Consider the following 12043-nt stretch of genomic DNA (forward strand, 5'->3'; position numbering starts at 1 on the left):
CCTAACACTACATTCAGCTATGGACTTCACAAAGACTCCACTGATGAGGTGAGCACCCTATGATCACCTTTCAGAAGCCTCACCTCTGAACACATGAGTCTTGGGGGGCATTGTTTTCAGTACTAATTGAACCCAGGGCCTTCACACCAAGTTACACGTTCAGACATGGTCTTGCTAAGGTTGCCCAAGCTGGGCTCAAACTTGAGATCCTCCTGTCTCAGCCTCCCAGAGTGTTGGGATTTGAGACAAGGTCTTGCTATGTAGTCCAGGCTGGTCTTGAACTCACTATGGAACCCAGTGGACCACTGCCCAGCTTAAGGGAGAGTTTTGATCCAAACAATAGTTTCTTGCTCTCTCTTTTTGTGTTGGGACGAGCAGGATGAGGACCACTTCCTCATGAATCATAGTTTCATGTTTTCACTAAGAATAAACTTGTAGGGGATTGGGAGTGTGGCTCAGCGGTAAGGCATTTTTGCCTAGCATGCCCAAGACCCTGAGTTTGATCTCCGGCACAAAAAAAAACCCCAAAAACTTATAAACCATATTTTTTTGAGATGGGGTCTCACTATGTTCCTCAAGCTGGCCTTGAACTTGTAATCCTTTTGTCTCAGCCTCGGGAGGAACTGGGATTATAGACATGAGCCACAGGGCTCAGCTTTGAACTTACAAATAGTAGAAAACAGAATAGACTTCATTCCATTTTTACCTCCTTTTCTTCAGACCCTGGCCAGATTTCTTGGTTGCTTTTATTTTTTCAGTGCTGGTGATTGAGCCCAAGGCCTTTTACATGCTAAGCAAGTGCTATACCACTGTGCTACGCCCTCAGGCCCTGGTTTCTTTGGAAATAAAGACAGGATGGAGATAACTCAGACACTGGCTATTGGACCCTTTACTGAGCCACTCTTTCCACATGTTGACACTACTACTACAGTAGTGGACACCACAGGATCCCTCTCATGTCACCCTCAGCCATGGGGACTTATCACTCTACTAGAAAGAAGCGATGCTAAGGGAAGTAGCCAGGAGACTTCAGCGCTATCTCCAGCACAGTGAACAGGGGATGATCCCTTTCCCTAGCAAGCATACTCCAGGCAGTCCTGAGACAGTCATGTAATTCTGATTGTAAAATTAAGATCTGTAATCTAGTGGACTCAGACATCATTTTAAAACTAATTTGTAGCCTTTTGTTGGTATGTAGAGCTGTTCATGTTTTTTGTTTTGGAGACAGGGTCTCACTATGTAGCCCAGGCTGGTCTTGAACTCACTGAGGAGCTCAGGCTGGCCTCAAACTTGCTGCAATCTTTCGGCCTCCGCCTCCCAAGTACTGGGATTACAGGCAAGTGCCACTACGCCTGGCCTTCTGTTTATATTTTTATGGAGGATGCCTAGAATTTTTTTTTTTTGGTACCAGGGATCGAACTCAGGTCCTTTTGCTTGTGCAGCAGGTGGCGAAGCCACTGAGCTAAATCCCCGGCCCTGCCTAGAATTTTCTTTACTATCTCTGTGCTGTCAATTACCCCACAGAAATTTGTTATACTATTTATAAGGGATGACTGAAAAAATATGATGAATGTTACAATTTTTAAAAATTTATTACAAAATGCTGGGCATGGTGGTACACACCTGTAATCCCAGCAATCTGGGAGGCTGAGGCAGGAGGATTGCTGTGAGTTCGAGGCCAGCTAACTGTTGAGTTCAAGGCCAGCTTTCACTACAAAGTGAGACCATGTCTCCAAAACAAAAAAAACAAGCAAAAAATTTGTTACAAAAAGACACATTGCCATTAACCCCCCTCAAGGTACTCCCCCTCAAATTAAACACACTTATCCCATTGTCCTTGCCACTTTCTGATGCATTTCTGGAAGTCCTCTTTCATAAATGTCTTTACAAGATGTGAAAAAAAATATGGTGAAATGTTGTCATGTGCCATCCAATGGAAAGCCAGGCTCATAAAAACATTATATTTTTACATTAGGTAAATGTTTTGAATCAATTCAGGATGTCAATGCAGCCACGATGGTAGAACTCAAGATACTCATAAGAAAAGGCAGAACTGCTTTAGAAAACAGCAACAATGATGGGATAAGTGTGTTCAAAGCAAGGGGGAGTATTTGAGGAGGATTAATGGCAATGTCTTTCATAGTTTTTTATTAAACATCATATTATTATTAATTTTTGGTACCAGGAATAAAACTCAGAATGTTGTGCTTGCCAGGCAGGCACTGTTGCCGCTGAGCTACATCCCCGGCCCCTAAACACCATATTTTTTTTTATCACATCTCATTAGGAAAAGCAAGGTAGTAAAGACAGGCTTATACTTGGTGATTCTTAGGAAGTATATGCTGACAGGTACAAACATGGGATGAGCTACCCTGTATTAAGCTCCTACTATGGAGACATGGGTAAATGCACAATAACCTGTCCACTGCTGCTGTAGGACAGGATGTATTTTCTATATTGCCAGACTTCAAAGCCATCCTCTATTTCCAGCCCTGACCACCACCCTGATCTCAGATATAGCTGCCTAGTGGATATCTGCACCCAGATGACCAATAAGTAATTTGGGTCCCAAACTGAACTCAAATTCCTTCTCAAGCTCACTCCTGTTTCACAGAGGTTGGCGACTACCTATCCATTCGGCACTGCTGGTCACATTAGACTCCATCCTCACCAATCAATCATTATGTTGTTTGTCCAGTCTCCTTCCACTCTCCCAATTCAGGCTGCCATTATTCATTCATCTATTCACTAAACATTTTTTCAGCACATACCATGTGCCATACAAGTTCTAGGCTTTGGAATCATATCAGTGAACAGACAAAACCCTTACTTGCATGGAGCTTACATTCAAGTAGAGAGAAAATAAAACAAGTAAAATACCTATTGTTAGAAAGTTATAGGTGTCTAGAAGAAAAAAATAAGGGAAGGAAAATATGATGTTCATGAATGGGGAGGTTGAAAGAGAAGGCCTTCAATGACTAAGGTCTGGGGCATCCAAGCATTGAGAAGTAGACAAGTTAGAGACAAGCTGAAAAAGATTCTGAAGCAGCAGTCCTAAACAGGAAACCATGCAAAGGAAGCTAAGCAAAGAAAATACTGCAAGGAGTCAACTAAGACAAATGCTGATATGTTAAATGAAATCAGATCAGAGTCAGGTGTGGTGGTTATCAGATCAACAATGGCTTATGTTCAGGGAATCTCTATTTTACCTAAGAATGGCCCCAGAGTACAAAATTGTGATGCTGGCAATTCAGCTCAACCAAAGAGAAGCTATAAAGTTCTTCCTTCAACTGAATGAAAAGGTAAAATTTTTTGACTCAGCAAAGAAAGAAAATGAATTGTATGGTGAGGTTGCTAAGATTTGTGGTAAAAATCTATCCATGAAATTTGGCAGAAGGAAAAAAAATCACACTCATTTTCCTCAAACTGAAAAGGTACTGCCATAGTGTGTGATTGGGGAAAATGGTATATATAATATAGGGGTTGGTACTATCTGTGATTTCAGACATCCACTGGGAGCTTGGAACATATCCCACCCAGATTAGGGGAGCTGTCTATGCCATAGACTGGGTGGCTTACACAACAGAAGTGTATTTTATCACATTAGAGGCCAGAGGTTCAAGATCAAGGCATTGGCAGGGTTGGTTTCTCGCCAGGCCTCTCCTTGGCTTGCAGAAGGCTGGCTTCTCACTGTCCTCAACGTGGCCTTGTCTCCAAGCTCCAGCACCCCCCGTACTGGCTTTGTGTATCCTAACCAGCTCTTCTCAGGACACCAGCCACCTAACAGGTCTCACTTTAACTTCTCACTTCTTTAAAGACCCTCTGTCCACATACAGTCATTCTCTGTGGCCTTCGTACTAGGGGGAACAATTCAGCTCCTGTTCTGAGCTTGAGGGCTATTCCTTGCCGCATGTATTAACGAATGCCATAAGTAATGGAAGGGAGTGACAGCGTGGACAGGCAAAGTTTTGTTACAAAGGTCAGTTAGCTTGTATATTGCACAGTTGACACTCAGGGCCTGTGTTGTCACCACTGTGTTCAACTGCTTTTTCAATTCAACAGATATTGAGGGCCTACTCTGTGTCAGGTTTGGTTCTTGGTGTTGTGGGTACAGGAGTCGGCAAATCTGGCAAAAAGAAAAAAAAATCCCCTGATCTTGTTATGGTCATGTGGTTCTGGTGTTTTGTTTTTATTTTTGTAGTACTGATGGTTGGCCCCAGGGCTTTTGTACTGAACTAAGACTCCAGCCCATTTTTAATTTTTTAAAATTTTAAGATAGTGTCATTAAATTGCTAAGTTGCTCAGGCTGGGCTAGAACTTGAAGTCCTCTTGTCATGGCCTCCAAGAGTGCTAGGATTACGGAGTATGCTACCATCCCTGGCTGGTGTGGTTGTGTTTTTGATTTCTGCAATACTGATAACAAAACCACAAATCCTCACAAATCCTAGGGGAGTGCTCTACTACTGAGCTACATTCACAACTGTGGTTCTGTATAGTATTTTTGTTGTGGTGGGAGCTACCAAACGCTGCACAAGGGATGAAAGTGTATAGAACCACACACACACATGAACACGTATAACTGATAAAATCTGAATAAGCCCCGTGGATGGTACCAGTGAAGATGTCCTGGATGTGCTGTTGTACTGTAATTACACAAGACGCTGAGCCTGGGGAAGGCTGCTCTGAAGGGTGTCCTGGTCATTTTGCAACTTCTTGTCAATCTATAATTTTTTCAAAGTAAAAAGGTTTTGTGTTTTTTGATGCTGGGGAATGAACCCAGGGCTCGTGCATGTTAAAGATGTGCTCTATTACTGAACTACACACATAGCCCCAAAGTAAAAAGTTTTAAAACTCTGGCCCCACAGAGCAGAATGACTGTGGGGAACGAGACAATAAAGAATAACATATGGCATGCTAGAAGGCGGTGTCACCAAGAAAACAAAGCCGGGAAAGCAGGAATAAAGAATGTTCAGGGGCTGGTTGCGCCAAAGTGACAACACTTTAGCCTGGACCTGATGGAGATGCAGGGAGAGCTGTGATTCCTTACCGAATGGAGCACCTGGCACAGAAAATAAGTCTGTTTATTCAACAGTCTGTCACTCTAATACAGTCCAGGGATGTGTAACCATTTTTGTGTCATGGACAGTTTGATGAAGCCTGTGGACTTATTTTCAGAATCTTTTGAGGGCCGGGGATTTAGCTCAATGTTTCTGCTGCCTGACTCGAAAGTGCAAGCTCCCAAGTTCGATCCCCAGTACCAAAAAAAGAAGAAGTCTGAAGAACATTTAGGGGCCGGGGATATAGCTCTGTGGTTTCGCCGCCTGCTGCGCAAGCGCAAGGACCTGAGTTCAATCCCTGGTACCAAAAAAAAAATTACACAGAATCTTTTGAAGCAGGGTCTTGCTAAATTGCTAAATTACCCAGGCTGGGCTCCAAGTTTCAATCCTCTTGCCTCAGCCTTCAGAGTAGCTGGATTATAGATGTGCCTAATCACACCTGGCTTTCAGAAATTTCTTAATACAAAAGATTCCAAAGAAAAAGTTAACACTGCAATAGTTATTACAATATTTTAAAAATAAATGTGTGCTAGCCACGTGTGATGGTGCACACCTGTGATCCCAGCCTTTGGGAGGCTGAGGCAGGATGATTGCTGCGAGTTTGAGGCCAGCCAAGGCCAACCTGAATTGCATAGCAAGACCCTGCCTCAAAAAAAAAAAAAGAATCCAAAAAACAAAACAACAAAAAAGTGTGCTATAGTAGCATATGGATTTTAAACAGTTCTGTTTGTGGGTCTAAAAAATACCATATTTTATTTATTTATTTATTTTTGGTACTGGGAATCGAACTCAGGACCTTGCACTTGCCAGGCAGGTGCAGTGCCACTGAGCTATATCCCTGGCCCCCAAACTGTATTTTTAAAAACGTGATGAGCTGGGTGTGGTGGTGCACACCTGTAACCCCAGCACTCAGGAGACTGAGGCAAGAGGATCGCCAGGAGTTCAAGGCCAGCCTGGGCTACAAAGTCAGACCCTGTCTCAAAAATAAATAACGCGATGAACGTGTAAACGATAGTTCAAGATATCTTCATCAACTGCAATGTTAATATGAAACCATTTATGATTTCTATAGGTGACCAAGTCACAGGTACTGATGCCACTGTGGCTTGTCTACATTTGTAAATAAAGCAAGCTTTAAAATCAGTCACTTTGTTTTAATTACAGCTGTATTTTTCCCATCCAAGTTTACAGACTGAATTCTACACATGGACTCTTATAGGTCTGATTAACCGCCTGTGCCTCAATCCATCAGTGCAAAAATCCTTGCAGTAACTGCAAAGATATAGAGGTTTTTGTGGGTTTTTTTTCTTTTTGTTTATGGTGCTGGAGATGGAACCCATAGCCTTACACCTGAGTCAAGTGTAGCTCATGTTTTTAAGTGGGGAAAAGAAAAATATGAAAATTGGGGAATACTAGCATACCAAATACATGCCATTCATTCCTGTACCTCCGGCCAAAGGTGGACAAGGTCAGTCTCCGCCTCCTAGCAGCTAATTGGCAACCTTTTACCTATTGGAAAACTCCAAGGCCCTCCCGACGCTTACAGGGCCCACGTGGTCCAGCCCCAGTGGAGCCCTCCTGCTTCCAGGGACACCCCGGTCCAGACCAGTCCTGCAGCACCCCTCTCTAAGGCAAAGGCCAGGCGGGACGTTCCTGGGCCCCGCCCCTCGGGGCGCGCGCTTCCGTCCAAATCCAGGGCCGACGGTCGACGCTCAGAGGTGACGCACGCTGCCTTCACCACCCCCACCCCCACCCCGTGCCCAGTTTTTGGGTTTCGGAAAGGTTTAGACTTTGGTACTTAGAGTAGGCTGTCTGCCTCACCCACGAACCAGGCGGCCTCTAGCACACTGAAGAGTGCCTGGGGGAACCTCTTACGCAAGCGAATTCCAATTCGCACCAACCAGCGCAGGTTCCCACGCCCCCTCCCCCCGAGGGCGCAGGCGCAGAGGGGAAAGGGGAAAGATGACTAGGGCAATCTCCAGGCCGCGGCCCGTGCGCGGCGTCACCTCCTAAGCTCCGCCTCCTTACGGCGCCTTCTAAATGCGTGCTTCCGCCTTCTTCGTTCTCTTCTGCTTCTGTCCGCCATCGCGTGCGTGTGCTTGCCTCCGAGCCTAGCCATGGTGAGTCCATCGGCCTCCATCGGCTCCGAGGTGGCTTCCCGTTCTAAGAAGCTGTCGCAGGCTCGCTGGGTCCGCGCGGAGCATCGAGGGGCAGGGCTATTTTGAAAGCCTTTTCAAGAAAAGGTCGAGTTTGGTCACTGCGGGCCTGGCGGGAAGCTAGGGATTCCCGAGAGAGTGGCGGGCTTCGCCGCCGTCGCCGATTCGAGGGGGCGCTTTCGTCCCCGGGCCACCACCAAGGAGAGGAGCACAAGGATTCTTGCTTCCCTTCCACTGGAGCGAACTGGGATTCTGGGGCAGGGAGAGAGGTCGCAGGACCGCCCCAGAAACTGCAGCCCAACTGCCGGCTGTCCGAGGCCGGCACAGTGTACTGGGCACCGGGAGGGGAGCTCGTACCAGGAACGAGCAACATTATGAGACTACAGGAGTTTTTAGTCGTTTGTTCAGAGATACGAGCGTCGCCCCGTGGAAGCTCCTGCCACCGAGAGCGTTGTGTGCACCTGTGTCATTCGGGAGTTCTTAGCAAATGTCAGCAGCGCCCCAGTCACCGCTCTGTGACAGGGTTTGCTGAAAAATACTTTTGTGGCTTCTAGGTATGGAGGGGATCAGTGTTGGAGCTTTGTTATTTATTGCTTGACAATCCACTACTGTTACTGTGGACTGGAAAGGGAATATACTACAGTCTGTATTTTCTTTACGATGGGCCATATTATGCAAGGTGTTAATTTTACTGGGTTTGAAGCGGTGGGAGTTGGGCTTAGGTAACCCAAATTCGTGAAAGCTAAAAGATTGATAAAAGGATTAGGAAAGTCATCCTTGAGAAAGGGACATTTCAAATAGAACTAATAACCAAAATGGTAAATGGGTTGGGTCTACTGGATCTTGAAGACTGCATAAATCTTGGCCTCCAAATGACCTTTGAAAGTAGGTGCTTTTGTTTTACAAGGTAAATGCTAGGTTATATCTGCACGTCAGTACTAATTTTTGGACGGTTTATTCACGTCGTTCGTTCTACTTATTCTATTTTCATTTGAGACAGGGTCTCACTGTAGTAGTGCCCGCTGGCCTTGCAGTTCGCTAGCCTCAGGATCCTTAGGCCTCTGAGTGCTGGGATTATGGGGGTGTGTTGCCACACCCAGCTCACTGCAAGGGGGAAAGTACGGTAACTGCCTACAGAGGAGTGAGATCAAATGGGCTTGATAATTTAGCATTGAGATTTTCTTTCGGGTTTTATTAAGCACTAAAATGTTTGTTTGGATCGAGGGAGTTTGTGACTGTCTTTTGAGCAGGCTCTAGCGTCAGTTTAAATTGGTTGCATCTCCTTGCAGTCTTCTCACAAGACTTTCAGAATCAAGCGATTCCTGGCCAAGAAGCAAAAGCAGAATCGTCCCATTCCTCAATGGATTCGGATGAAGACTGGTAATAAAATCAGGTAAGACATCCTCCTATTGTTCCACTTCGTTTTTGTTAAATTTCGGGTTACTTTTTGAACATAAATTACGCTGTGAAAGTTAATGTAATCCAGTCCATCCTCTGCCACCATTGTCTTGAGATCTTTTTTTAAAATGTGCTTCCTTGTTTTCCATTGCATCCAGACCACGGCTCTGATCCTTAGTAATTTCCTGGTTGTCTTCAAGGTGGAGATCAGGTGGAAGGCTGCCACACTACATTCTGGGGAGAGATGACTCACTTGGTTACTTTCACTAAAGATTGAGAGACTGTTCTATACTGCAGAAGTAGCTAAATTGACGATCTCAGGAGAGACGTTTTAGAAACCTCCAAGATGAGCTAGTCTCCAAACTTTTTCAGCCTACTGCTCTGACCAACTGGCCTGAGATAATTCTTGAAGGGAGGAGAAACAAGCATCAAAAATGAAAGGAATTTGCCAGATATCTAGCAGCCATAGACAGTCCCAGTGTGTTAAAGATTCCGAATTTTTGTTTGTTTAAAGTGAACTACCAGGTTTCCTGGTTTTTCAAAAGCCAAGGAGGGAAAAAGCGGAAATTTTCAAAATTGTCATTTTCCAAGCACTTTTGAGCTGACATTGTAAAGTATGAACTTAGCACGTGGGTCCTTCTCCTGTATTTTGAGACAAGGTCTCATTCTAATTCATTCTGGTTTCAACTCAAGGTGATCCTTCTGCCTCAGACTCCTGAGCGCTGGGATTACAGGTGTGCTCCATCACACCTGGCAGTGGGTGCCTCTTTAAAGGAGACATGGAAGCCAAGGAGTGCAAGATTACAAGTTAGTGTAGAACTCATTTTGAATTGTATGTCAAATCTGGTGTGACGGATTCGCTGATATGAAGAGGTGGATGATTGGGGCTAAACTGGAGGGCCTGTTTCCTTAATTCATGTAACCAGTTAGATGTGTGCAAAATCGCTACCCACTGTAGCTTCATAGGCAAGTTAATTGTTTTGTCTGCTGTGTACTAGATAACTACTCTATATTATTTATATGTACTAATGTGTTTAGGGCCTATCGGCACAGGCACTAAGATTTTTAAAGCGTATGGCTGTGGCAGCAAACGCATGGCACCTGTGCTGCAGCAGGCTAGCTCTATCATTGAAAGCTCTTGCAAGGTTCGCCATCACTGGGCTGTGGCCTACCATTATACAGTAGTGAGAAAAGAGGCTTGAATAAGTGAGGTGGTTTGTTTGATGTATCCACGTGAAGATCATTTTTTTCCACATCCCCATCTGATGAGGGTGGGACCTGCCTTCCAGGTTGGGAGAAAAGAACAAAAGAGGATTCAGTGCTAGTTGAGTTAGTCCCTTGCTCTTTGATCTAGAGTTGGGAAGGAGTTTTGTATTAGGATTGTATATACATATCTTTGGCCCAGAGAATTCGCATAATAGATTTTTTTTTTTTTTTGGTCAGCTAATTTTCAAGTACTTATTTGCTGTGCTCTGAGGATCAAACCCAGGGCCTTGTGCATCCTCAGCAAGCACTGCCATTGAATTCTGACCCCCAGCCCTTTTTGACACGTTTATATGGATTGAAAGCAGGTTGCAATTACAGTGCTTCATTTTTGTGGAAGTACTGTCATTATCCTGCTAAAAGAAAAACCTTGTTGATTGTTTTTGATTTTGCCTTTATGAGGGTAAAATCATGACAGATTGACATGGACAATTCAGATTGCTTTAGCTATGCAAGTCACTGCTGCTCTGGGGTAGACATGAGTGAGGTGTTAATTGATCTATTGTAATATGCAGGGGCTTTTTTGTGTGATCCATTAGATTCACAATATGGCAGCATCTCCTCTAGGTCTTTGAATCAAAGAGAAGGAAGGAGAGGGCTTTCCCACTACTTCTGTCCAATTGAGAACCCATCCTTAACTGGGTACTGTGGCACAGAATTGTAATTGTTTGTTCACAAGGCTGAGACAGTCATAAGTTCAAGGCCAGGCTGGCAAAAAGGACTGGGGATGTAACCCAGCTTGCACAAGCCCCTGAGTTCAATCCCTAGCACCACAGAAATGAAGGAACCTAGACTTGAGTCATCTCCAGAGGTTAAAGTTTGGTTTAACTAATTCTTTACAAAGCACATGTAGTAAATCATTTCTTTACTCTTTAGAAATCTCCAAACTTCTTAAAAGAAGGAAAAATGGGAACCCTTTGAATTTTGTTCTGCCTAAAAGGCCACGTGAAGGAAAACAGCTAAGTTGTGGCCAGGCTGATTTGTTACCTGTGGCTTCTTTCTGTGTAGGTACAACTCCAAGAGGAGACACTGGAGGAGGACCAAGCTGGGACTGTAAAGAATTGAACATGAAATGCAGCATATTTCTCTACCAAGAGTCAAAAAATGATACATTCTTTATCATGGTCGAGATTACCATATCAAGCTTAAATACGATTGGCTGGACAGTTGAATGTGCTTAATCAGGAATCTTGTTCTGTGATCACACTGAGTCAACAATAAATGTTTTGAAACCTTTTGAACTGCTCTTAATTTCTTCTCCCCCACCAGGCATAATAATACCACTTTCTGCAATGACAGAATTATTCTCTGGCTACCTGGTATTGAAGTGTGCTTGATTCGGGGACTGGGGTTTTGTGGTTTTTTTGGTTTGTCTAGATGGGGTCTCCCTGTGTTGTCCAGGCTGGCCCTGAACTCAACTGTCACTCGCACAATCCTGCCTCAGCCTCCCTAGTGCTGGGATTACAGGTGTGGGCCGCCATGCCCAGCTAAGTTTTTTTTTTTATCATAATTAAAACTAACTTTCAGGTATAGAATATCCTGTGATATCCTTTTTTTTTATATGCAAAAAGGAATTTTCTGGACATGGTTGCACATGCAAGTTCAAGGCCAACCTGGGTAACTCAGCAAGACCTTGACTCAAAAAGGAGGTATATAGCTCAGTGGTAGAGAGCTTGCCTAGCAGGCATGAGTCCCTTGGTTCAGTCACCAGCACTGCAAAAAGAAAAGCTGAAGGAAGGACCCTCCTATCTCTGGTCTTTGTCCTCATTGGTTTTTGTTTCTGATCGTATGCTTTCTACAGTCCTTTATGTTGATTTTTAAGTTTGCTTTTCTGTGGGTATTATCAAAGGCTTCCAAGACTACTGCAACCTGAGAAAGATGGCATATCCAGTAAGCAAGGGACAGATGCTGAAACAAATTAGCTTGTGACCTCAGGTATAGAAAAAGACATCCTTTTGACCAAAGACCAAATTCTTGGTTTGGGGCTGTAGGTCAGGAGTCCAAGCTGGAATCCAATGCTACCTCTTCCAGAGACCCAGGATGGCTTCCACATTCTTAGCTGGAGCTGCTACTTGCAGCAGGAGCCTTCATGACTGCCTTATGCATCATGGCCTGGCACCTGCCTCTGCAGGTTTTCTCAGACAAGTATTTGGTTGGGTTCCAAACAGT

The 12043-nt window shown here is 44.4% G+C and overlaps 1 protein-coding gene and 1 non-coding gene across 2 annotated transcripts; both read left to right on the forward strand.

Annotated features, from left to right (window-relative positions):
- Positions 1-6992: 6992 nt before the first annotated feature.
- On the forward strand, positions 6993-11111 carry Rpl39 (ribosomal protein L39). Its single transcript, XM_021250135.2, has 3 exons — positions 6993-7177; positions 8503-8606; positions 10883-11111. Exons 1-3 carry the CDS (start codon positions 7175-7177, stop codon positions 10929-10931), a joined length of 156 nt encoding a protein of 51 aa, XP_021105794.1. The 5' UTR covers positions 6993-7174; the 3' UTR covers positions 10932-11111.
- LOC147821556 (small nucleolar RNA SNORA69) lies at positions 10176-10308 on the forward strand. The gene has a single exon (XR_015446856.1). It is a non-coding gene; the product is annotated as a small nucleolar RNA SNORA69 (small nucleolar RNA).
- Positions 11112-12043: the final 932 nt, after the last annotated feature.

Source organism: Heterocephalus glaber, unplaced genomic scaffold (assembly GCF_053883595.1).
Source record: "Heterocephalus glaber isolate CG9 unplaced genomic scaffold, H.glaber_assembly_v1.0 deba00001730, whole genome shotgun sequence".
Classification (NCBI taxonomy): domain Eukaryota; kingdom Metazoa; phylum Chordata; class Mammalia; order Rodentia; family Bathyergidae; genus Heterocephalus; species Heterocephalus glaber.